Here is a 26,463-nt window from a genome sequence, read left to right on the forward strand (position 1 = left end):
AGAAAGCATCTGTATTACACAGCAGGGCAGGGCAAGGTATCAGTTTTATTTCAATATTTTATGGTAAGGGAGAACATTCAGAGTTGATGTGTAGGCTTTGATGTCCTTGATGGAAGTAATGTCACTCATCAAAGAGGAGGGGGGCAATAAAACAAGATGAGGTATTTCACCAGATGAAGAGTTCTGTCCTGAGACAGCTGTCACCTCCGAGTCCCCTTCATGCTTTCCATACCCAATCACCTGGAAAAAAGGTACCAGAAGAGAAATTTGGATCTCTTTCAGTGTATGTCTGTCCTGACACTTAACTTGAGGTATTGAAATGCAATTCTAATGTGAACACTACTTATAAATGTAGAAAATGTAGATAACCACAGTAGAAGTGACATCACTGATCTCCTCTCCCACACCCTGACTGCTTACAGAAGTTGGCAACGAAAGCTGACAGACACTCACATGTACACTGAGCACTTTCCTCTGGTTGCTTCTGTGAGCTTGGAACCAGTTGACCAAGTCTGCTTGTGTAATAGACTTCAGAGCTTCAATCTGAAACCCACAGGAAGGAGGTTTTAGCAGCACAGTGGTGATTTAAGTCATTTTAAACATAAAAATATTTTCTCTGCAATCTCTACTCCATTGGATAAAAGAACCTTTTTAAAATAGTAGCATAAATCCCATTTATGCTTTTGAAACTGCTGCAAAACCAGTGTGGGTTTTGTGTCCCACAGCTGCAGGACACTCACCTCCCGTGCCAGCCTGTCAAACAGGTACTGCTGGGTCACCACTTCATTCCAGTTCCTGTCCACTTCTTCTCCAAGGTGGGAATCTTCACATTCTTTCAGTTTTATCAAAGCTGTTACCTACATGGAAAAAGACAATTAGTTTTAATGGGTATAAAACTACCTTAATTTACCATCACAGTCACTGCAGTTGAAAAAAAAGCTCAATTACATTGAGGTAGCTCCTTACTTTTTGAACTTAACTGCAACTGGCCAGAGAATGGATGTTCAGAGAACAGCAGCAGAATAGAGCAAGAGGCAGGTTTTAAAAGGTAAGGCCTTTGTCCAGAAAACCTCATAAAAGCACTAGATAGCTGTGACTGAATCATACAATTCAAAGAAGAGCTTTTCAAGATTAGGTTTTACCTGGGTGCTAAAAGCCTCTTCAGTTAAATCCTTGATTTTCTCCTCAAAGCAAGAAAGAAACTCCTCTATTTTCCTGTCAACCAATTCAGAACTAAAAGAGAAACAAATAAATTAGGCAGGAGAAAACAAAAACAAAAAAATCCCTGGAACAATATTAAGGGGTAAAGTAGCAGCCTCCAACTGATGCAGAAGGGACAGGCTCAGAAGGTTTGGGACAGGCTCATGGATGGAAAGCTCACTCATCTGAGAACACTTGGTGGTCCATTTATCCTGGTGTCAGGGCATAAAGCCAGTGCTCTCATTTTAAGCTGTACACAGAGACTTCAGGTGCCCAGGAGCCAATGCAGTGATGCTGCTGGGGACCTGCCCTGGTATCCCCAGCTGCACCCTGAGCCTGCAGAGTTATGGGCCATAGGATCAGGACTGAAAGAAAATATGATGTGATGGATCCTGAGGGTTCTGACACATTAAAACATCACTAATGACACAGACTTCAGTAATGGAAGTGTCCAAATGTAAAAATTAGAGGCAGCAGCACTGTGCTAATTAAGCTTTCACTGACACATTGTTATTTTTCACAAGTGGCACATTTTTGAAATAGCCCTTCAACTCTGGGAGGTCAAATGCTTGTAGTTCAAAGGTCCAGGTTTGAATAAAACCATAAGAGTACTGTGCCTGCTGAACATGAGCTGCAAGAACAGTTAGACAGGATTTACAGGATTTGAACTCTCCTGGCAGAATAGCTTCAAAAGGGTAGGGGGATATTTTACTTAGCCTTGAGATTACTTTTCACTATTCAAGTCAGGACCACTGCAGTTTTAAGAAGGATAAAGCTACTCTTTTATTCAGGTGTTGGCTTTGAATCAGGATGTTGTGACTGTCAGTAGTGTCCCTTCTGATATCCCCTTGAATTAAAAAATCCCTCTGTGGCCTGAAACAGGAGCAAACTCTTAACTGGGAGCAGGTGACTCTCACAGCCAAGGCTGGGAGTAGTGAAGAACATTCCCCACAGAGCACTTACTTGTATTTAGTTGCCTGGGTTGCCACTGTGACTGAGAAGCCAAGAATCCCAGAAGTGTTCCTGCAGGTGGGGTACACATGGTAGCTTAAAGGAAAAAGACAAAACAAAGTCATTCTACAAGCACAGTTAACTTTCCATTTGCAGGACATGCTGCAAGTTAAAATAGCATTGGGATTTTAGACAGAAAAATCTGAGATCTAAATTTGCAATAGTCTACTTTTCTTTATCTTCTGCATTGCTGCTTTTCAGTGTTTTCTCAGCTTTAGGAAATCCTTTTAAACTTGGGAGTGTTTGTACTTGCAGTCCTGCAAATGAATCCCAGCAGAGTGAGAGACCCAGAGCTGTGAAAAGCCTGCGCCAGTTTCCTGAGATAGCAGGGTGCCTCTGGGGGAGGCTGCTCAGCACCCCAGAGCTGCTGTGAAAACAGCCCTGGGGAAGGGGGGGGCAGAGTGTGGAAGGAACAACTTTATGCTGAATAATTCTGAGTTATCACACTGGTAATAGATGCAATTCTTACAGAAGTCAAAAGCAATTTGGCTTGCAGCTTGTATTGATGGGTGCTTTTGGTTTTGAAGTGTTGATGTTGCTGTGTCCATTACAATAACAGGATTAGGCACTGTGCAGGAAGGATGCCCAGAGTAAAAACATCAGGGTACAGTGAAAACAGGAGTGTAGGAACAAGTGCAGGAGAATTCCTCCCCCATGAACTCACCCGAGGGTCTGCTTGGTCCTCAGGAAGTCAAAGCAAGGCTCTTCCATGTGCATCTGAAACAGCACAGAGTCACTGAAGGGACACTGCCCTGCAGCCCCTCGTGGGCTCCACTCAGAGCACGGGGACACTGAAGAGCCCCTGGCCAGCCACAACCACTGCATGTAGAGGGCTCAGTCCTGTGGCTTGGGAGCTACGAGAACAGTCTCCTGTAATGTCCATCACTGCAGCATTTGGGGACCCCCACCCAAACATTTCAGCCAGGGGCAGCAACAGGAACATGCTGGGGGCCAGGAAGCCTCAGCTCAAGCACTGTTTTCAGGGGAGACACTGTACTGGGTTAGGAGGCACAAACACACACTCACCACAAGCAGCTCCATCAGGGTGTATTCCCTCAGGTTCCTGGCACCTGACTGAAAAGAGAATGAAGAATTTAGGGTGTGTTTAATGGGATCACTCAGCCAAGGTGACTTGTGGCACACACCTCAGCCTGGACTGCAGCACTGAGGGACAATTCACAGCAGGGACAGGTGGGAAGTTCTGGTTTTCCTGCAGGGACAGGCCCAGCCCAGCTCCCAAGATCTGAGCTGGGGACACCAGGAAGCAACCACAGCACTAACCCAGCTCCCTGCACCAGCCCAGGAAAGGAAGATGCTGCTTTCAGGGAACCCCCCCAGGGAATTCCACTTGGCTTCAGCCTTGGGGCACAGGGCCTGTGCTCACATGAGGTGTCTGAGTCCCCTCTGTGACATCCCTGTGCAGAGCCTGCTCTCAAGGAGCCTGGGCAGGTGCCAGAGGGACCAGGGGCACACCCCTGGTACACATTACCTGGTAATAGACTGTCACCTCGGAGTTGGCATCGCCCTTGTTGAGAGTTTTCACCTTACAGAGCAGGTGGGTGTTTGGCAAATCCACCACCCGGAACTGCACAGGGCAAGGGTGGGCCAGGGGAGCAAACTGCAGCTTTCTGGGGGGAGCACAAACAGCACAACATCAAACACCTGCTCACACCTTGGCCAAAACCAGAGCAACACCCAGACATTTACAGAACTGGTCTGATGTTATTTTCCCCTTCCCCAAACCAGAGCTTTGTCTGCCTCAACTGCCACCATCAACAGCCACCTCCTGCAAACTCCAGAGAAAGGGATTTCTGAGCACTCCCACTCTGACTCCCTCCTCCAGAAAATAATCTTATCTTGATTATAGTTTCCATATAATAAGCAATTAAAGAGTCAAAAGATACTCACTGAACAACATAATTCAGGAAATCCTTTGCTTCCTAGGGAAGAAAACAAAGATATCAGTTTTATTTAGAAGAGAATTACCCAAATCCACAACCACACACCCTGTGCAGCACTTGAGAGAGAGTGAAGCCCAAGCAAAGAACAGCTGAGCTGTGCTGTTCCCTACATCCCTGCTTCCCCATACTGTCTCCAGTCCCTGCAGTCTCCTCTGAACCACATCAAAGAGAGTCTCCACACTGCTTTTTGCACTGTAAGGCACAAACCAAATAGCAAAATCCTTACTCCATGTGTTTGGCACTCAATGAGGTTTAACCAAACCATGCAGGCAATCAAATTCCCAGGATAAATGTGCTCTGAGGGAAGCCTCCTCCTGTGGCACCACTGCAGGAATTTCTCCATATCAAATATATTAATACACCAAACAATATAAAAAATGGTGACAACGGGAGAAATAGATTACAGGCATCTACTACATGTTTTCCTATCTGCAGTTTAAATCCAAATTCCTGCAAAGTTCTGTTCAAACTGGCCACTGTGGACTGCCATTGGCCTATCCCCACAAGCACTCCTGAGGTGCTGGAGGTGAAGCTGCCCAGCACCCACGAGACTCCAGACTGCAATGACAGAGGCAGCATCAGCTGGTGGCTGAGCTCAGAGTGCTGAAGCCCACTGGAAGCACTGCAGCTGCCAAGGCTGCACTCACCCTGCTGGTGAAGTTGCCTTGCACCAGCCCCTCCACGAAGAGCTGTGACTTGAAGGCGGTGACGAAGGCGGAGAGGGCGTCGATGGAGAGTCCCTTCATCAGCGTCTGGTACTTGTCGATCATGGACCAGCGGCCGTGCTCCAGGATCAGCAGCCGCACGTCCCTGCAGGGCCAGGACACAGCACAGCACATCAGCAGCTGCTGGGTGCCAGGGCAGCCACTCCTGACTGCACGCAGGCACAGCTCCCAGGAGCCCGTGGCTGCCTGTGCCCTCCCCCACAGCCACTGCTGGCTCCAGGGCACTGCCTGAGCCGCTGCCTGCAGAGCTGCTGGGGCCCCCTAAGCTATGAGCAACAAGCCCTGGGAGCACAGAGCACACCCTCCCCCAGAACTCACTTGGCCAGAGTCTCAGGCTTAATGAGGATGTTGTAGTATGTTTTCTTCAGCTGCTCTGTTATCATTTCAAAAACTGCTGGAGTAAAGCTGAAGTCAGACAAGTAATCGATGATGAGCTGAAATAGAAGCTGTAAAGAGAACAATTTTAAGTTGGGAATTTTGTTGATTTAAGAACCAATTTCAATTTTTAATGCTATACAATAATATAAAATTATCATTAATAAAATTATCATTATTGATACATGGAGCATTACTAAAGCACATTCCTCCATTCTGCCAGATGTTCTTCACTAAACAATTCTATCCCAAATGACCATTTCAGAAGGGCAGTGTTTTTACACAGTGAATAAGCTCAATATCCCAAATCAATAGGAGTTTCCATATTCTATTGAAACAAATCTAGCCTGGAACCTCCAACATTTCTGTACTCAGTATTCCATTTTTTCCTTTTACAGCTGACCAGCACAATGACATCAAAACAGAGACATCATTCAGGATTAAAAGAGAATATTCAGACCCTGCTGCTTGCATATTTGGCTTTTTATGTTAAAACTCCTATTAATTATCTGACAGCGATTAATGGTCTTAAAGCTCCAGCAAAGCTCTTGCAATGGAAGCTGATGGTTGTCTCCTCTTCACTGTGTCCTCTCTGTGCCTGCCATGTCTTACATGGCCAGCATTTAGGGAATGGAAACAGGAATCCCTCAATCCTTTCAGCAAGCCAATACAGAAAATCTGCACCCAAAATGAGCATGTTCAGAAGTTGGATCTCCAAAGTCAAATTGAAACCAAAATCTCTTTTCAGGCACCCTTCCCCAGGGTGCAAATATTGTGCAAATAGGCACAACTTAGAGATGGAAAGGCTCCAATCCTCATTATGGCCATGAGAGACACAAAGCTCTTTTTACAGGAAAAGCTGTTAAAAATTTAATGGAGATACAGTTATTATTTAAAGGAAGATTTAAGTCAGCCTAAAGTCAGTAATTTGAGCTTGTGTAAGTTCCCACAACTCCATCTTTATACATGTAAGCCCAAAAAAAGCAGCACATCTGCTGCATTACCCTGCCAGAGAACAATTTTTCTATTTAAAACACCTCACCCAAGCATTCAAAGCTCCAGAAAAGCAGTGAGGAGATGAGCAGAGCTTACAGGTAGTTTGTGATTGAATCCTTTCACTCGGATGATCAGGCCATACTCTCCAGCCACCAGCTTGTACTCCAGCTGAGCCACATCTGCTTCATAGGCTGGCTCCCCCAGGTTGTGGGACAGGATGTTTACAAATGTATCAAACAAGACTATGCTGGAGGGAGAAAAGAGCAGGGGGTTAAAAAGAAAGAAAAAAAGGATTGGATTAATATGAAAGTTAAGCCCGATGAGCTTGATGGTAAACACAATAAATTCCAACAGAAATGGAATTTATGTAAAATGAGATTAAAAAAAAAAAATTTAAAAAACCCAACCAACCCAGAAATAGAGAAAGCAGGTTTCCCTTTGTGCAGAACACACATTACACTACTTAAAAATTATCTGGACATTCAGCTATTCCTTGCAATATGAAATATTCCACCTTCAGGAGATTTAAGGTTTCTTCAAGGTAAGAATGTATGTTTTAACAAGACAATGCTCAAAACATGCAAAAATCACAGCAAATGAAATTTTACTTTGTGTAAAGGTGTGGGGAACAGATACTCAGTTTGCTCAATATTTGAGTAATGAGATGATTGTTTATCTACCAAGGCAAAAAATTAATAATAAGCTAGAGCAAAGCAGGCTATACCACCTGAAAATTGCAGTCCCTGCTTTCAGGTTTTCCTTATTGCCTGGATTCCAATTCAAAGATTAAACTAACACAGCTCATGAAAACAGACTTACAAAGGCTTTCCCAAAACATGATTTGTGCAGGTCTTGGCAGGCTTATGACACTGTGACAGTGGTTACAAGTGGCAGTGGCACCTGAGGCAAGCCAAGTGCAGCAGACCCAGAACTGCAGCCAGGGCTCTGCCCGACCCACAGTTGGTTTCTCAAGGCTGCTGCAGCCTCTCCTGCTGTTCCTGCAGGCTACCAGGATGCTGGGACATGCTCAGGACATGACTGTGGATTGCTCTTTGCAGGAGCAGCTCCTCTGAGCTGTTACACTGCTTTTTCCCAGACTTGCCCTGGGGAACACCATACCATGGAACTCCTTACACATCTGTTGGCTACAGGCAGGACCTGCTGCAGAGCCACCATCACCAAACTGCAGATAAAACCACAAGCAAGGTGGAAGGATGTGAGAAGAAGACACCTTATTCTATTCCTGCTTAAAATGAAAGTCTCTTCCTGGTTTTTCACTAGGTATGGTAATCTAGTTACTCTGCAAGGTAAGCATTAATAATACAATCCTCACTTCTCTGCAGACTGCTGTATCAATGGAGAGATCAGATGGAATCGAACATAACCTGGTGAGGAAAAGGAAATTTAAATGAGCAATTGTATAGAAAGTGACAACTTTCTGAACTCAAATATATTTCCATCAAGTTGGTCTTTGGTGACAATTAGAGTTTAATGAAAATGCTGATTCATCTATAACACTTTTTTTTAAGTCATCATTAAACATTTTCTCCTTCTTACTCCAAAAATCTTCCCTTTGAAGTACCAAATATTAGAAAACAAAGCTGTGCTTTGCAGAATACTCCCATGGCATGACCACTATAAATAGAAAACTCCACAGAACATCTGTTTCAGAGACACTAAAAACTGTGACATTCTGCTTGAAAGCAGCAAAATATTTTACACCCTTGTCTCAGATCCAGGTTGTATTTTTCTCTTTCTGTAGAACACACTATGTCCCTTCTAATTAATGTGCTCTTTCCTTCTCAAGCCCTTGTCTCAGCAGCTCAATCCTGTCCCCACACAGACTGTTCAGAAGTCAGTAAATTTCAGTGATTCCACTTTTCAACCTGAGTATCAGCAGGGTGTCTTTGTTGCCTTAGTTCACCTGCTTCTCTTTTATTGTAGCTAATAAACATATCAAAAGGCCATGGAAGAGCTGACAGCAGGCACTTCAGTTTAAATGGAGAACACTACCAGGGGTTACTTGCCTTCAAATAAATTCCAGCTGGTAAAAACAGGGTCTTGTTATTCAAAAAGCCCTCAGGCATTTACCTTTTGGGATCTTGAATTTATCATCCTTCCTGTACCAGAGACAGCCTTGTTGTGTGCTGAGTGTTTTGACTGGATATTCTGTCTCAGGGCAGTCAGCAACTTTCAAAGCAAAGTCGGTGGCTAAACAAAGAGAAAAGCCACACCAAAACCACATGTTAGTGTGTTTCACAGACACAACCAGGCTAAATTCATCTAAGTCTTCAAAAGTATCAAAAAATACGTTTTCCCCCTCCTTTTCTAAATTATTTGTGACAGTACTTTCCTGGACCCAAAGAATATCTCTTTTTCACTTCCAAACCAGAACAGTGTGCAGAAGTAGGGCATCACATTCCACCCAGGACAAAAGTCCTGGCTTCCATTTTCATTTGCTTTTGGCTACAAAGCCAGATGATATTTAGATGCTTTCTGAAGAGGAGGATTAAGCAAATAAAATTTTCCTCTAAGGTGTCTGGAGCTCTGTATTAACTCTCACTGCCTGTGAGGCCTGCTCTGTTATGGATATATTATCTGTAATTTTATAGACCTTAAAATAACTCAGGTCTTAAGCCTATAAATAAAAGAATAGTAAATAAAATCCAGCTGAACAGAATGCTCATGTTTTTTTAATTTGCAAAAACCAGTTGATACCAGTTTAGGTTGTTTCTAAATCACAGCAAATTCTCTTATAAATCACTGGGAAAAATTTCACTCATGCCCAAGTGCCTTACCTATGTACTTGTTTTCTTCTGGAAGGTGTAAATCCGGATTTAAATCAAAATCACTGTCCCATAACTCACTCCAGAACTTGTCAATATCTGGTAAAAAACATGAAATGCATTAGTACAACAGGAAGGGAAGGCCATCCTATTTCCAGACATCTCTTCTCAATCTCCAGAAAGATTTACAGTATCACAGGAGTTTCTTAACATCACCCCATTCCTCAGGACTCTTTCTAAATCCCCTCCTACAAAATCTTCTGACTGAAGCAGTCCCATTAAAAAGCAAATCAATCCTGCCTTAGTAACCCAGCTCCTCCTACACCCTGTGCCCCATTGTTGGTGTTCTTTCCCCTGAATGGCAGCCAAGTGGAGCTCGCTGGGACCTCTGCCTCCCAAAGGAACTGCAGGAGTGGGAATTGATTGGCACCAAACCAAGAGCAGTTTAGGGTGGCACAGAGACTGATGGGAGCTCAATAAAGCACTGAGGATTCCTTTCCCTGCTTCCATGCACTTGTATTTTGTGTTGTCATCCTTTCACTTCCTCTAATGCAGTAATCAGACATTCTCAGCTCCTGCTGCTGTTTTACCTTCCATGCTGTACTGAGTCCCAAACCACTTCTCTTTGAGGTGACACTGGCCTTCATTGGCAGCAGACAGCAAAACCAGGTTGGCTCTCTGAGGGCTGAGCTGGTTCAGGGCATCAGCAATGATCTGCAAAGTCCAGACAATATTTCAGTTCAAATGCAGCTCTGGCTGCCTGACCCAGCAAAGACTTCTCAGTTGGAATGCAGGAAGAACAAGACATAACAAACTTACAAAACAGATTTGCTTTCTGAATACAAGTGTTTCAATTAATACAAAACCTATGCCTGCATTATTTTTAATTACAAATGCCTATACACATGCCTGTATTACACAGAATGCACATGTTTTCCTTACATCAAAACATATAATCATAGTTCAAAGAACATTTACCTCAGGCTTGTATTCAAACAAGAGTTGGTCTCCTGTCAGAAAATCTTCCTTCTGAAACAACTGCATATTCTCACAAAGGTTTTCCACATAGTCAACTGGATCTGTCTGCAAGCAAAGAAATAAAGCTTTTTGTCATATAATTAGAAACCCAAGATACCAATTTTCTGTTCTGAGAAGAGCTTGACTAGTCAGATATGTTGAGCATGAGTTGGATGCTGTACTTGTTACAGCATTTGGTTTCAGTTATTAAATATATTTCATAACCATATCTAATATTCAGTCTCCTCTGAGAATCCTGAAATTTCACAGACAGCATTGTAGCAGAAACCTTGATTATGCAGTTTACAGTCATGGAATCTACTAAGTTAAAGACCCAGAATGTACTCCTTGCCTCCAGGGGACACAAGCAGAATCCTGCAACAATTCAAGATTTAAAGTGACCTGGAAAGTACAAGGCAAAGAACTGCTGCTGCTGCAGGAGTACCTCTGGCTCCTTTCCCCAGCTCCCTGCCATGGTGTGCAGGATGGAGGAGGTTCTCCTGTTTGAACATGAAATAAATGTTGCCTTGTAGCAGGGTAAGGCTGCCTAGAGGACCAGGCTGCTCAGCTGCTTGCTAAGTGCTTTTGTAGCAGCCAGCATCAGACTGTACATCTGGGTCAGACAGAGATCACAGAACACCTGGAAAGAGCTGAGTTTGGCACATCTGTGTCTTGTAAATGTAGTGGGAAATATGCCCAAGGATTTATTAAGGCACCAAACACCTGAGGAAACATTAAACCTCTCCTGGGCACCTTCTAACCATTTATGCCAAGCCCATCATTCCTTAGCACAGCTCCATCCACCAAGCAGAAAACTAGGGTGCCATGACTAAATCATTCTTCTGCCCCTGGGATTCACACCCTGTCACAAAAGCACACACAAATCTATGTTCCTGCTGTATGCAGTATTTGTATGGATGGATTTGTTTTCCCAAAAGGAAATTTCAATACCATTCAAATTTTTTAAAAAGTTACCTAGTAAGAAACAGAACATGGCTAAATGTAGTAGGAGTAAGAAAGTCTAAACTGAAAAAGAGCCTACCTAGCAGGTAAGGAATGAAAAATCAACATTATATTCTGTTAGGGAAAAATATCAATATTTCTCTGCCTAGAATACATCTCCTTTCAGCCAAATACAGCCTCATTAAGTGCACAGTGTATTTCTTCTTGAATAGAACTTTGAAAATGTATTTCAAAATGAAAAAGTAATACTTGTAATTGTTTTCCTATGTCAGAACAGTGGATGAATACCTGTTCCTGGTAGTGAAATTCATTAGCTTCAATCTTTTGTATTTCTTCCCATATTCTGCAAAGGAAGAAGATAATAAAAATTTATTTTCTCCATTATTCCACAACATTTACCAAGAATCTTAAAAAAGGAGCCTTCTAGGAAAGGCATCAATTGTGATATTGATGATTCATTCAGTTACAATACACAGAAGCCAGTATTAAATGCACTTCCCAAAAGAGCATTTCTCAGAACTGCAGAAAGCTCTATTTTCCAAAGAGAAAGAGAGTTAACTAATAAGAGCCAAAATCTGATACCAAATTAAAATAAAGGCTAACACCAGAACACCCAGTCCTGACTTCTACAGACCTGGCTCAAGAAATTTATTTAAAATTAACAAAAACTGCACCTGACCTCTACACCAGTTCAGCTTACTAAACTGAAGGAATCACATCACAATAAGTGAAACTAAAACCACCAAGAAATAAGCATAAACATTTAGAAAATTTCTTTTAAAACTTCTTTAACCTGACATGTTTTCCATACAGACAAGTGGAAAACTTCACAAAAAGTGCAAACACTACAAATAACAGGATTATGGAGAAGGACACCACCACAAGTATCTGCTGGAGTGACAAACACTTGCCTTTGATCTGGCCCCCTTTTCTGCAGCATCTTCACATACTGAAACACAACATGGGCCACCTGCAGACAGAAAGGAACACATTCATTTTTCCAGACATTAGGGAAACAGCAGGAAGAAACAGCTGCAGGACACTATACCTCATAGAAGTGCTTGTAACCCTCATCAGTCAAAGTCACAGAAATGCTGAATATGGAGTAAGTGGAGTTCTGTTCAAATCCTGTCTCTCCATTTCCTCCATACAATGCAAGGGCCCAAAACCTATGGAAGAGTGAAATGTACTTATCAATTAATCATTTCAGCTTTGATTGAGCTTAGTTACAAGCTATATCACAGTGTATCTTTATTTCAGAGGCTTTCAATCCATTTACAGTTTACACAAAGCTTTTCCAGTTTAAGGATGTTACCTCAGGATACAGAATTCAAGAAAAACAGTAAAAAAGCTAAGTAACCTTTTGGAGATCTCAGAGACCAGTCAGAGATACTGCTGATGCATGCATGAATCACAGACAAAAAGCCCATTTATTTCTTACTTGGTTTTTATCATTACCTTACAGAATATTACTACAAAACACTGATATAAAAGGGCAGGCTTGGCCTGCTTTTACATCTATATAACTATACAGATACATGTATATAAATAAACAAAATAGAGTTTATCTGTATTTGAATGAGATCAAAGCATTTAATAACCATGCTTAAAAGCCACATACTTTTTCCTAAGGAAAGAAAGAACACTGCCTTTGCCTTCATGTCCCACCAGCCAGGAAATATAATGAAGAGGCTTCACCCTAAGAGAAAATTTGGAGATTAGATGCCAGGAGGTAACACATTTCACAGAAAGAATTCAAATCACTGGGCTAATGACTAAAATATGCACTGTCTATTTTTTCAGGGCAAGCTATGCATTTTGAGGCAGAATTAAGATAATAAGCTGAAAGTGTGGGAGTTCAGAACATAATGACTGATCTGAGTCAGTGAGGAAAGGAAAACATATCTGCAGTAGTTTAATTTATTTTTACATGCCCCAGAGCTGAACCAAAGTAAATGAGATTCTTTGATTTTGTGTGGAAGTCAACAAATTATTCACAGCATAAACATGATAGAAGTAAAATGCAGCACAATGTACCTGTAATGCTGTTCTTGTGGGGGAAGTGCCCAAGTGATGGTCAATGAATGAACTTTCCTGATTGGAACAACTGGACACAAATAAATTTATTAATTAGAAATACACACGACGAGACAGAGATAAGAAATTTCACATAATGCAGAAAGAATAGTTAAAAGCTGTTTAAAAGCACACAGAATTACTCAGAGAAAATTTCTTTCAGTATTCAGGTATTCAAAACATTTCAATCCACTTCACTTACCTCTGTAAAGCTTGTGAAACTCTGGTGTGTCAAAAGGCTGAGTCAGATGACCAAAGCTGGGTTTGGGTAAACCACTTAAAAGCAAAATGGAAGTGTGATGTTACTGGCAGGGGTTCAAGGCTACACTGAAATATTCAAAGGCATCAGGACCACAGCTATGCAGGACACCAGAGCCTGGAAAGGGCCCTTTTCCAAGGGTGCAGCCCAGCATTTTCCAAGGGTGCAGCCCAGTTAATTAATTCTGCTTCTAATTATTTTTGACACAAAGCAAAGATAAGCAATGTGAAATGATAATCTAGGTTTGAACGACTTATCATAAAGTCAAAGCATCAGCGTATATTAAGCAAACACTGCATCAAGTTAGCACCACACAGCTCACAGACTAAATAATTGTTAAGCAGAAACAAAGTTCTGGAACAATTAACAGTGGTCTTAAATTTTTTAAATTGCCTTTTTTTTTCCCAGATAGGAATGTTAATTAGCAAATGGTAATTTCCTTTGTTTCTCCAGTAAGGGATTTTTAAAAAAATGTTATTTTAAGAGGAGATAATTTTATCATCTGCAATGTCTTTATGCATCAAATGAATCTTACTTATTTGGGATCTCAGAGAAGATTTCTGTCACCCACTTTTCCAATGTATCCAGTGTTTCTAAAAAAAGAGAGAAGACAGAAATGCAATTTCCAGAAGATCTAAGACAAGTTACCTTATCTCACCAGTTCAATTATTTCAAAGAGGCTGCAAGTCAGTGCATTTGAAAACTGCAAAGTCCTAAATTATAAACTTCAAAGCTGTTGGTTTGAGCCAATTCTTAACATTTGTTGTGCTGTATCCGTGGTCACAGCTCTGGGTTTGTGCAGAGTGCTCAAATCCCAGGCTGACACAACTGGGATTTAAAGTTCAGTAGTGTCTGGAGTGACTGGGAGAAGGAATTACTGTCCTAGGGATCTACAAAATCAGTACAAGCAACTCATTCCATGACTCTCCAGATTATATACAGGAGTTTTCCCCATTCAAATGCAGTCCTAAAGATTCCTTCTCACCATCCTCTTTTCTCAGGATAAAAAACTTTGCTTGTTTAAGCAATGATTCTGAGCTCCAAAGTGATGTTGCATATGCAAACAACAGCAATAAAAAAGGCTGGATGGGATAGGGAGAGGATTTGCTGTTGGGTTTGTTTTAACAGAGAAGAAAATACAAAATTGACCTGGCTGGTTATCGGCTACCAACATTTTCTTCCCAATCACCATAGAAAATGTTACAATCCATCACTGGCTTAATGACTATTCAAGAGGCATTCAGCACCCTAAGTAGTTTACTGTCTAGACCAAAATTAAAAGCAAAGGAGAAGAGAAGAACAGAAAGAATGCCTCTACTATTACCATCTCCAATTTAGAGATGAGAATTGCAATCAGTTTTAGCATTCAACAAAAACTTCTCCCTAAACACAAACCTAACTTGAATAACTTCTGAGAAATGTGTTTCTTCTATTCTCAGCAGAAACAACCCATAGGTCTGGAGTTCTCCACTAAAGTAAAATTCAAATATATTTGCATAGAATTTTTCAAGCTGTGGGGGAAAAAAGATAGAACCCCAACTTCTAGACAAACAAGACAACTGGGAGATTCAGTCTCAGTCTCCCCACCCCTTGCTGAGTAGTTTCACCGTTGATGGCAGAGAAACCAGCAGCATTAATTCATTTAAGTGGTTTGACTCTTCATTGCTACAAGATTATTTCTGAAAGGTTATCTTTGAGAATTTCCATCCTGTGTTAATATGGAACCCATTTAACAGCTTCAAAAGGTTTCTCAAGAAGCAGCAGCATGACAATGACACAGCACAATTGCTCAGATCTTGCTTCATTTGGAAACCAGGCTAAAATCTACATATAAATACCCTCTGCAGGACTGCACAAGCCACTAGACTGGCTTGGGCTACAGCTGGACTGGCTCCAAAAGCACCAACAGCAGCAATGAGGCGGTTTTCAAGGAGCAACTGATGTTACCTTTAGACTGGACAACCAAAGTCATGTAGTGAGCAGAGTAATGGCGCTGCCAGAATTCCCTCAGCCTGGTGTAGGTGTCAATATTGTTCATTTTGGGCTCATGTTTGAGTGTATCTGCATTACCTGCAAACATCAAAAGGGAGCCAGGGTTAGTTATCCACATAGTGCTTACAGCAAGACCAGACACAGTGAAAATTTGCTTTCCTCCCTAGGTCTAATCATGGTAAAGCACATTAAAAATACCTAACAGACAACTGGGGTGAAAGGAATGTTAAGTGAAACCGAGTATTTTCTGATTTCTGGTTCCTATTCCCTCACCAATGGAACTTACAGAACAGCAGAGGGGAAAAGAGGAGGAAATATGAAGTTTGGTGTATGTCAGCACAGAAATTTATAAAAACAAGCTACACTTTAAAGCTGGTAACTGTAATATCCATCAATCACACTCACTATTATTTACACACTCACCAGCACCACAAGGGTGAGGGAGAGAGGACTGGATTGTCCAAGAGAAGGACAAAATTCCATTCTGCCCCTACACATGGCTGTGAAGATCTAACTCCTGAAACTTCAACAGCATATTATTTACTTTGAAAAGCCTCCTTAGATGTACAACTAGAAATAATTTATTTTTCCAGGAAATTCTAATAGCAAAAAACCCAAGCTTAAGCAAGATGGAGATGACTCAGAGAGTACCACCTTTGTGTTAAGAGAAAGTTCCATAATTATAGATCTTGGGCAACTCAGCTAAAACATCAGCAAAAAGCAGTACCAAAAAGAAAAGTATCTTAAAAAGGAGACAGCTGCTTTTATTCCCATCCATTTTCCTGTAAAATGGATAATTGCTTGAACTCTCCTAAACAAGTCATGGTTGCTGTGATATGATAGTTCATGTTAGTGCATCTAACCACTCAAACTTCTACATGGTTAAAAGTTTAAGTATCATTACTATTTTATAACAGAAATTTAGGACTTACCCCAAAAAAATTTCTTCATAGGATGTCCAGGTCTGGCAAGACTCCCAAATAACATCTCCTTTCTGTTTGCATCAGAGGGTCTTGCTAGTTGATACTCTGTTAATTATAAGAATTTGCAGTGGCATGCATCAAAGTCTGACGTCATGTTCCCACAAAACAAAGCACAAATCCCAGCCAAACTGAAAAGGAGACATACCACACAGATGCAGTCTGGAATTTCTTTTAATATATGAATGAAATAGTGAAATAAAAAAGAGGACTTGCTAGCAGTAGTGAATATAAGGAAAAATGTAGCTCATTGCTGAGAAGTAAAGAAAGGGTTAAGAAAGAAAAGCATGTAAAGCACCAACTTGTCCTGTTTGAATGTTCTGAATATGTTAAGTTCAATGGGGATAAAAGGCTATCAATATTATCAGGATCATGCCCTGCAGGAAGAGCCAGAGAACAATTATAAACCTGTTTCTACCATATATCACACAGAACAACCTCTAGCCTAATAATGAAATAAGAAATTGAAAGGTGAGCAAGATAAGCTTCTAAAAATGAAGTTTTCCAACCACTTTACACTAATCTAAATATGGGGCTCTGCCAAAATCAATTCACCCTTCTGAACCGCATTTTCCTGTTCCTGTTTCACTAGTAATAACAAATATGTACAGCAAAGCTGTAAACTAATTCCTCCGGCTGGGTTCCCCAGCAGCCAGTTCAGCAAGCTGACACCATTTCCTGGGCTGCACATCACCAGGTGTCCCTGCAAGGGAAGGACTGGCTCTGCACCACCAAGGTGGAAAAGGGCTGAAGCTGTTGAAGAACCACACCAGAACTCAAAGGCAGGTCCTTGTTTACACTGGCTTTTATCTAAATTCAAGCATCAAATCGCCCACCTTTGCTTGCCAGAAGACAGATAAGGAAAATTACTTGAAATAAATATTTTAATCAGTTGGGATATCTGCTAGCAACATTTTTTTCCTATAACAGTAACATTTTAGGGCGGGGGGAGTATTCATCACATATTAGAAAATCAACACTCCACTCACTACTGTGCCTGTTTTAGTTTTCTTCTGGGAAAGAAGAAAATGACTTTCTTCTGACTTTTTAGTTATTCAGGTGGTAGAATAATGAGACAAGTAAAATTGTATCAGCTTATTGTATTAACTGTGTACAGGACTGCAGACAGCTCTGGGGCTGTGCTGGAGCTCAAGGAATTTTGTTCACTGCAGAGCATCCACATGCTCATGTGACTGCCCTACCAGTTACTGCCAAACCACTTCAGATTATTAATTTCAAATTAATGAAAATGCAAGGGTAAACTCTCACAGTGCTGGCACTACATCCAATCTTTCTTCCTCTAAAAGCCACTGATGTCTAACAGCCACAAAGCTTCAATTCAAAAGTTTAATCTCTCTGGTAATTACATGAAGTTGACTGAGGTGCTTAAAAGGGGAGTTCAACACAGAAATTAATAGTGTTACAAAGTAGGTTTTGTTTTAAGAAGATAGGCTAAACATACAGGAAAAGATTCTCTTACTTACCACTGTCTACAGCCTCCACCTCTCGATCTATTGCATCCCTGATCATTAATGGGTGAATAAAGAATTGTGCCCACCTATGGAACAGAAAAATTAATATACTTTTCTCCAGTGTCTATTAAACTAGGGCAAAAACCCAGTAATTAAATCCAACAGCTACAATTTTGATTTATAAAGTTGTCTGACTTACTACAAGTGATGCCATTCTTGACTATAATGTCTTAAAGAAAGATAAATGCCATCAAAAAGCAAAGGGCAGAGCTTCCCAGCTCCAGAGTGGGACTGAATTGGTTGGATGTAGCAGGATATGGCACTCATGGGTGTAGGACTATCTGCATTACATCCTAAGAATGATCATACCAGATGAGACAAGTGATCCACCTAGTCTGGAACCTGGAGCTAATAGGGACCAGTATCAGATGTTTCAGAGGAAATCCCCACTTGTTCCTCAGGAAAAACATGACCACAGGGAAAGTTTCTTCCTAACACCAGAAAACAAACTGTTGTGAAATACAAATTCCTATATCCAGTACAATTTTATTATCTACTATAAAAGCCAGCACTGTCATCCAAATAAATTTCTTCCATGTCCACAGACAGCAGAGCACTGGAAAGGGAGATATCTGCAGTGCATGGAGACTCTGCAGAAGGCTACCAGAGAATCTCATAGTTCTGGTTTATTTGCTGAGGTTTTTAATGAAAAACTGAACTAGCTGAAGCAAAAGGTTAAGAGCAATAAAAGGTTAAAAGTAATATATCCCTGATAGAGTTCTATGGCCAGAACACCCATTACACTGAAGACAACTGAAAGGTGATGTATTTCCACTTCTTCAGATCCACAAGTGAGCAGAAATTCATCCTCAGCACTCATTTATCTCCTTTATGTGAGAAGCTGTTCTACAGAACTCCTTATTTGTTTTCCTCCGCACTAAACATGCTGTTGTGACAGACTGCAATAATTTTTTTAATCCTTTTGCACTTCCAAATATCTAAAAAAAGCTGGATTAATCTGCAAATGGAAGCTGAAATTGGCCTAGTAAAGTAAAATTTAGATTATACTTGGAAAAATGTGCAAACGCTTGCTCTCGTGTCAAAGTAAATTTGAAGTGGAGCTACTCTCCTCTTGAGATATTTTATGGCATCAAGAATATTCAGCTATGCCCCTATGAATGGGAAATTCCTCTCACTAAAGGAAACCATGCCAACCAGTGGAGCTCTGTTGTTCCACCAGCACAAAAGAGCAAGTTAAGCACTTTCTGGCAAAAGAGACATTCAGCAGGAAATAACCTGCACTGGGTTAAATATCTCCTGCGGAGATATACTTTGTACCACAACTTTGAAGGCTGACTGAAACAAACTAACAACAATTTAGAAAAAACAGTAACTCTACCAGGACAGACGTTTCAAAGGATGAGTCACTGGGATTCTTGGAGCACTTCCCCTCTGATCAGTTGTCATATTGCATAACATTTCTCCTGTAATCAATGCTACCAGTTTAAGAGTGCCAAAACAATCAAAGAGCTGCATGCATTAAGACTTAAACATGGGTCCTACATTATCCCACAGCAGAAATCCAGCAACATATCCAAAGGGAAACAGCATTTCCCTATATGCAGTATCACTGCTGTACTGCAGGCAGCTAGGGAAGTTCAGCAACAGCTCTGATCACCCCAAAATGAAGAACTGAGTAACTACACCCAAGCTCCTGAGGCACATACAGACATTAACTAACACCTAATCAGCACTCATACAAAGTTACCTATCCAGGGCTTCTTTGAAGTACTTCCTCTGCACATCAAACTGGAACACTGTCCTCTCACAGTCTGTTGAGGCATTGTCACCGCCCCCGTGTTTCTTCAGGAATGCATCAAACCCGTTCTCATCTGGGTACTTCAAACTGCCCATAAAAACCACTGCAACAAAAAATCACCAACAGTGCCAATTTTACAATGATCTGTTAATCCTGACTGCAGCTATAGCAACCCCTCTATGACTGACCCACAGCTCACAGGCAGAGGAAATTACTGAATACCAACAGCTTGGGTGATCTGCCCAGCAGCTGCTGTAGTTTGCCTCTGACAGTGCCCTCCCAGGCAGGCCTGGCCTCAAACAGGCAAGAACAGTATTTTGAGACACACCTGGTCAGAAACTTCACATGGTTTCTGTGTGCACATTACTAATCCAACACCCTTTATCAGGAGACAAAGGTCTGTAGCTCCAACTTGGTCTATAAAGCCACAGGTCTAATTCCCCTCAATTTAATGGGTAACAAACAAAGTTGATATAAGCTAATGCACGGCTTGGCAAAGTGTATTAAATACCAAGAGCTCCTTACTAAGTCAGTATTTGCATATCATAAAAATTAATTCTCAAATAGCCAAATTAGGAAAAAATTATACTAAATACTACAGAAATGCAGAGCATCCATTTTGCACTGAAGCTGGGAAGATGAAACAGGAGCAGATACATACTATGTTCCAGGAAGTGTGCTAATCCAGGCAGATCTTCAGGATCAGAGAAGCTGCCAACAGCAACACAGAGGGCTGCTGCAGACTAGAGAAAATACAACATTCTCAGTAAAAGCTGCTTCAAGAAACACTTCAGGAAAATGACAGAAGTACAAGATTAATCAATTGGGACAGGAACAATAATAAGGTCTTGTCTGAACACCTAATCACAAGGTTTCAGACCTCGAGAAAGCTCACTATATATTTTTGCACTTTACAGCTTTAAGTACATACCTGCTTTTCTGAACAACCTCTCTTTCTTGTCTCTTCCTTTTCAGCCAGCTCTTCTAATTCACTGTCATCAGAATCATTGAAATTCTCATTATCTTCATCACTGTCCCCACTCTCATCCCCCTCATCACATTCATCATCATCTTCTCTACCATCTTCTATCTCAGCTCCAGAGTCATCATATTCATCACTGCCCTCTTCAGAATCATCATCATTATCCTCCTCCTCCTCTGAAGATGTTGGGGCACCATCCAAGTAATTCAAATCCGAAATCAAAAGTGCACATAAGCCATTCTGCAGTTTGATATACCTGAAAGAATAATTGTGTGCAATGAATACGTTCATTTCCTAAATCTGAATTTTCAGATGTGCAAAAATTTCATTATTCCCTGTAATACTTAGAGAGTGATTTCCTCATGAAAATCTAATGGTAGCCTGACTGAACAGTTTTATGGCAGGAAAGTAAAACATTCTTCTGCTATTCAATAGCTCTAGGAATAAGAAGCAGGTTAGGTCAGTAGCAGAAGTCCTTCCCCCCATAAGGTCAAGCTCACTGATTTTGGCTTTTATTTCTCTCTTTGTGAAACATTTAAGCTATTAGCACTCACTTCATGCATTCAGAATAGGCAAACCCAAACCTCAGTCATCTTTTAGGCTTGTCAGGCTCTTGGAAACAAATATGTGACAGAATTAAGATCTTAGTCTTTGCTTCTAAGTAGGCCCTGGAGCATTTGATTTGATTTGTTTTCATCAATGGTTTCTAATAAATGGAGTCTGCAAATGTAGCAGGCAAGTGTTAGAAAGGAGAGAGCTCCTGCAGGCTCCACAGAACCAGTCACAGGGAACTGGCTGGGCTCCTATCAAGAAGCAATAAACAGTTGTATGTGTGTTAATACATGCACAGAGGTTTTTAAACATATGTATGTACCTATAAATAAAACCCCACAAGCCCTCTGTGCAGCACCCTTCTATAACTTTTCACTCTGAGGACTGCAAGCACCAATGCTCTGTACTACAAGAGCTCTCATCAGTATAAATTTACCATGAAATCTGGAACAGAGTCACAATTTGTCAAATTATTCAGAGTATCCCTGCCAGGAGCTTGCACTGACTAATACACCAGCAGCAGAAAGGAAGGAATGCTGGGTCCAGAAAATACTTCATCCACCCTATGAACCAGTGTGATAGAGACCTGTGTTATCTGATACAGCAAAAACACACACACAAAAAAAAGCAATCTAGAATAAAACAAACTCGTGGTCACATCCCACACTCCCAGAAAAATCTGAGTTACAGAGCACACAATCACAGAACAGTCTCTGTTGAAAGGGGCCTTTACAGGTCATCTACTCCAACCCCTGAGTTTGTACCAGGTCAGAACTTGCAATGTGGACACAGCTCTTGGACTATGGAGTCTATGAAAAAAGCTAATGAACAAATGCCTGATAATTGTATTGTTATGACTCATGACCAGTCACCCAAGGGGAAATAATAGAGCTTACACTGGGCCAGGGTTTTATGATCATGAACACACCTAGTTTCTTTGCTGCAAGACTGCTGAGCAGGACAAATCTGCTCTAACCAAAAGCACAAATGCATTTTGCCTCATGCAAACCACAGCACACAGTATGTAACTTTCAGGGATACTCTGATGAACTGCAGGAGGCACAAAGAGTGTTGGAATGTCTGTGAACAAAGTTAATCCTCCTGCATTCTGAAAGAATGTCCGTGAACCATTCCTACCAGGTACATGTGTCTCACTACAGAGGAGTGTCCTAAAACACACTGGACACGTGGGTGCTTCAGCCTCTGGGCAGCTGAGAGCCAAAGCCCCAGACAGCAGCTTCCAGCACAACCAGCACCTTCTTCTCCTCCAAACACAGTTCTGCTCTGCAGGTTTGCACAGCTCCTGGAGAACTCCAGCCTCCCAGGGAACAGCAGAGAACAGAATGGGGCTATTCTTCCCAGGGAACAACGTGCCATAAAGCTGTTCAGCCAGGTGTATCCAGCAGCTCTTGTTGATCCTTTCCACACAGCCCCATTAAGCTAATGGAGCAGATTATACTAATTTTACATTGCTCATCTGGAGGCTGGTGGGTGTTGCACACAGGACAGAAAGCACCCAGCAGCAAGGACATGGCTGAGCCACGGCGCTCTTGGAGCCTCTCGGATTTCACTCCAGGATGATTCAAACAGCTTAGGTTATACAGAGCAGAGGCACCACTGACATAGGTGTTCTTTACTTTTTCCATGTTTCAGTACAATGGAAAAGAACAAATGTAACTAATATCCACTACTATGCAAAATACAGTACAAAAAATGCAAGCACATAAGGTAGAAACAGAAGCAAGCAAAGTCCAACTGCTTTTTGAAGGCCTATACAGCATCGATGCAAGTAAGGTCAAATTATTTTTAAAAATTCAAATTCTTAAAAATACTGTTTAAACCTCCTGAATAAGTTTAAACAGGACTGTTCTCACACCAAGTTCTTTGACAATTGTTTAGAAGTTAATATTGAAATACATAACAATGCATGGTAAACATAGAGAGAAATGCTTTACTTTCCCAAAACAAGAGACCGTGAAATTCCATATATGGATGAATGTAAATAAAACATATATTTTTGGTAACTATAACTACACTGCTACAGCTTTAATGAGAAAGCTTTTATAATGACAAGTATTTTGTCCCAACAAACCCACTTCTGAATATACACCCTGCAATCTATGTCAGAGCTCTTTTAGTTTTGTGATCCTTATTTCAGAAGGCAAAATATGACATTTTCCATTAAGTTAAGACTGATGTCACCAGACACAGACACTAAGCCCACTGTGACTTGGCTGCAGCATACATCACTGAAGTGTGAAGAGGGGAAAATGTGTCAGCATCATCACATCATCTGCCAGGACACTCCCTCAGGAGGTCTGGGACATCACACCTGGACACAGGTTCAATGTGGTTTTGCTTACAGACACTGAACTTCTCCTCCATAAGGATAATGCCTGTGCTGTGTCAGGCTCACTTCACACATATGGAAGTCAGTCTGAAAGGATGCAACTCTCTGCTTCCAACTGAAAAACTCCATTAAGAATGGACAGTAGGATTTCTCCAAGATTTTGGTAGTAGTTTATGCAAACTCTCCCCTATTCTTAAATGCAGAGGAGGGTCCTGAGCCTCAAAATAGGCAGTGACAGCCTTAAGTGGATTTCCCAAGCTTCATCCACCAGTGTGCTGCTTCAAGTAGCAAAGGCAAGAGTTCCTTAAGCTGACAGCATCCACAGCTGTGAGCTTTGCAGGAGGACAAGCTTGCCACAAAGTAGCATGAGTAAAAATGCCATCAGGAGAGGCAGGCAGAGATCCAGAGGAAGCAGCAAGGAACTAGGGCAAGAAGAGAGGGAGCCAGTTTCTCCCTAAGCCAATGGGCACAGTCCTCTTCAGGCAGCCAGCAGGGAATCTCACTGTCAGCCAATGTCACTGCGAATCTAAAATTCAGTTCCAGGCTCAGGCAGCAGATTCTCCACTGGCTGCACAGATTAGACAGCATGAAAAGTAAAGATAAGTTTTAAAAAGCAGTTCTAACAAGAACTGGATAATCTTCTGTCTAACAGGAAGAAGTTATCAGAGTGTCCCTTCAAGAACAAAGTGCCTTACAGCATCCAACAAGCTCAACCTCTGCTGGAGTTCTCATCTAAGTCTCTCGCTGGGTCTGGGCCAGGATGCTGTGGTTGTGCTCAGGGAAGTGTTCTTTTCGGGATATTACTCAGAAGTATTGAAATAAAGACACAAGCAAAATGCTAGCCTAAAAGCATTTTGCCTCAAATCACAGATATATTTGTGTTAAAACTTACAAGCTCATCTAAAACACGAAGAGTAACAGTTCTCAACATGGGATCTGCTCTGAAATACTTAAATCCCATCCCACTTTGCACTTAACGCCTCCGGAGAGGAGCTGCAGACTAACGCTGCACTGGGTATTGCTGTGCCTCGAACACCCTGCACCCAGCCTGGGCACAAGGGCCGACCCTCCGCCCCGTGCCCGCACTCTCACCGGGCAGCCACCTTCAGCACCAACACACCGCGGGACCGCCAGCGTCCTTTCGGCACAGACAGGACCCAACTGCCCGGACACCGGGACCAGCCGGACTTCCACCGCCGGAGTCCCAGCGGCCGGGACAGGGAGCGGACAGAGCCCAGCCCACCCCACAGACCGGGACAGGGAGCGGACAGAGCCCGGCCCACCCCACAGACCGGGACAGGGAGCGGACAGAACCCGGCCCACCCCACAGACCGGGACAGGGAGCGGACAGAGCCCGGCCCACCCCACAGACCGGGACAGGGAGCGGACAGAGCCCAGCCACCCCACAGACCGGGACAGGCAGCGGACAGAGCCCAGCCACCCCACAGACCGGCAGGGCTGCCCCGGCCGCAGCTCGTCCTCCCGCACCCACCGGTACTGCTTGGGGTCGCTGGGGGACTTGACGATGTCGGGGTCACCGAGGTTGTGTTCGGGACCGGCCCCCACGCGCTCTTCCTCCTCGTCCCCATGAGGCGAGCGGCCCCCGGCATCGCGGCCGCCTTCCGCGGCCTGCTGTCCCACCGCAAGCTCCGGGCAGGGGCAGCCGCAGCCGCACGAGGTCTTGTTCCTGCCGGGCATGGCGGCGGTGCTGCCGCTCCACAGCGGCAGGACAACGTCCCGTCCCGGCCGCCAGCCCCCGGCCACGGCCCGCCCGCGGGGACCCCCGGCCGCCACCGCCCGCCCGCTCCGAGCGAGGGCGGCCGCGAGACTGCGCATGCGCATGACTGCGCCGCTCTCCCATTGGCGGAGACCAGGACGCCGGCGTGAACGGTGGGGGAAACCATAGATGGGGAAGTGGAAGGGGAGATGTGGCCCCTTTCAAGAATCGGGAGGAGTGGGCAGAGAAATCAGAGTGATGAGAAAAAAGCGGAAGAGCGGATCTAGATTGCGGGTGCTGCTTTGTGCGCCATCACGTTTCCATGAGTATGCCCGGCCGCCGCCGGAGCTGTGCTTCCCTGCTCTCGCCTTGGAATAGTCCAACAGCAGCTGGCGGAAGCCCGCCTCCTGCCCTCAGCTCCTTCACCGATTGGTCGAGCTGGCTGTCGCTCAAGCCTGCGAGGACCAATCAGCTGTCGGGCCGGCCGTAGGGAGCGTGGCGTTCTGCGGGGTTCCGTGGGCGACTGTGCCCGGGATGGGTGAACAGCGCTAAGGCTGCGCCAATAACTGCTGGACAGAAACCGCTCCCTGCTCTTTACGTGGCCACTTCGGCAGCTCTCTGCACTTTCGGGTTCGTGGATATGCTTTCCCCCATCATACTGCAGTGCCGATGGAGTGGCAGCGGGAATGCCGCTCTGCTCTCGGCTCGGATCCCTGGCGTTTCCATAGGCGCCGCCAGGATCCCGGTTCCTCGCAGCCTTTCTGCATCGCGGCGCGTCTGTCCCGCTCCGCTGGCCGCAGAGACGGTGCTGAAAGCCAAGGCGCGGGACCAGAGGCCGAGCCTGAGGAACAGGGGCGGTAATTCAGCCTGGATGTCCACCTGACATTCCAGTGCTTTAGTTCTCCACCAGATGGAAGCCAAGACCCGTCTCTAATCCCAGATTTTCCCTATGGCTTTTGCTGGGTGCCGTTTGGAAGCCATAGCGAGATGCTTGTGAGGAGCTGTCGCCTCTTTCTTTTCACCCTGGTGCCCCTTTTTTCCCTTGTAACCAGGCTTTTTTGTTAACACAGTTCTCCTGGGCCCCTGCCAGTCACACGGAAGGCTCTCTGAAAGCCCACATCACGAATTTCGACAGAACAAATCTTGCCTGCCGTGCAAGAGGTTTATTTCCCTTGCCCTGGCAAATTAGTGTCTATGCCAATGCCCTTACAAGTTAATACAGGTAACAAT

The 26,463-nt window shown here is 43.2% G+C and overlaps 1 protein-coding gene across 1 annotated transcript; it reads right to left on the reverse strand.

The window, feature by feature from the left end:
• Positions 1-26: 26 nt before the first annotated feature.
• On the reverse strand, positions 27-25,358 carry NRDC (nardilysin convertase). Its single transcript, XM_056497519.1, has 31 exons — positions 25,009-25,358; positions 20,564-20,870; positions 20,294-20,375; positions 19,582-19,735; positions 17,826-17,899; positions 16,294-16,389; positions 15,317-15,439; positions 13,905-13,962; positions 13,313-13,386; positions 13,072-13,141; positions 12,656-12,733; positions 12,083-12,203; positions 11,946-12,004; positions 11,323-11,377; positions 10,033-10,137; positions 9,645-9,768; positions 9,067-9,153; positions 8,360-8,479; positions 7,602-7,653; positions 6,365-6,515; positions 5,216-5,343; positions 4,820-4,982; positions 4,120-4,151; positions 3,701-3,839; positions 3,238-3,285; positions 2,876-2,928; positions 2,164-2,247; positions 1,143-1,233; positions 741-857; positions 454-543; positions 27-240 (listed from the first exon to the last, which is right to left on the reverse strand). Exons 1-31 carry the CDS (start codon positions 25,356-25,358, stop codon positions 46-48), a joined length of 3,480 nt encoding a protein of 1,159 aa, XP_056353494.1. The 3' UTR covers positions 27-45.
• Positions 25,359-26,463: the final 1,105 nt, after the last annotated feature.

This window comes from Oenanthe melanoleuca, chromosome 8, assembly GCF_029582105.1.
Source record: "Oenanthe melanoleuca isolate GR-GAL-2019-014 chromosome 8, OMel1.0, whole genome shotgun sequence".
Taxonomy (NCBI): domain Eukaryota; kingdom Metazoa; phylum Chordata; class Aves; order Passeriformes; family Muscicapidae; genus Oenanthe; species Oenanthe melanoleuca.

Excerpts from the sequence above, each read along its gene's own strand:
- NRDC (XM_056497519.1), bottom strand. The coding sequence starts at position 25,358 with ATGCGCATGCGCAGTCTCGCGGCCGCCCTCGCTCGGAGCGGGCGGGCG. Across the intron at positions 11,378-11,945 it reads AAAAGGGGGCCAGATCAAAG|AATATGGGAAGAAATACAAA; the intron begins GCAAGTGTTTGT and ends CTTCCTTTGCAG. Across the intron at positions 6,516-7,601 it reads ATACAGCAGTCTGCAGAGAA|CATAGTCTTGTTTGATACAT; the intron begins GTGAGGATTGTA and ends TTCTCCCTCCAG.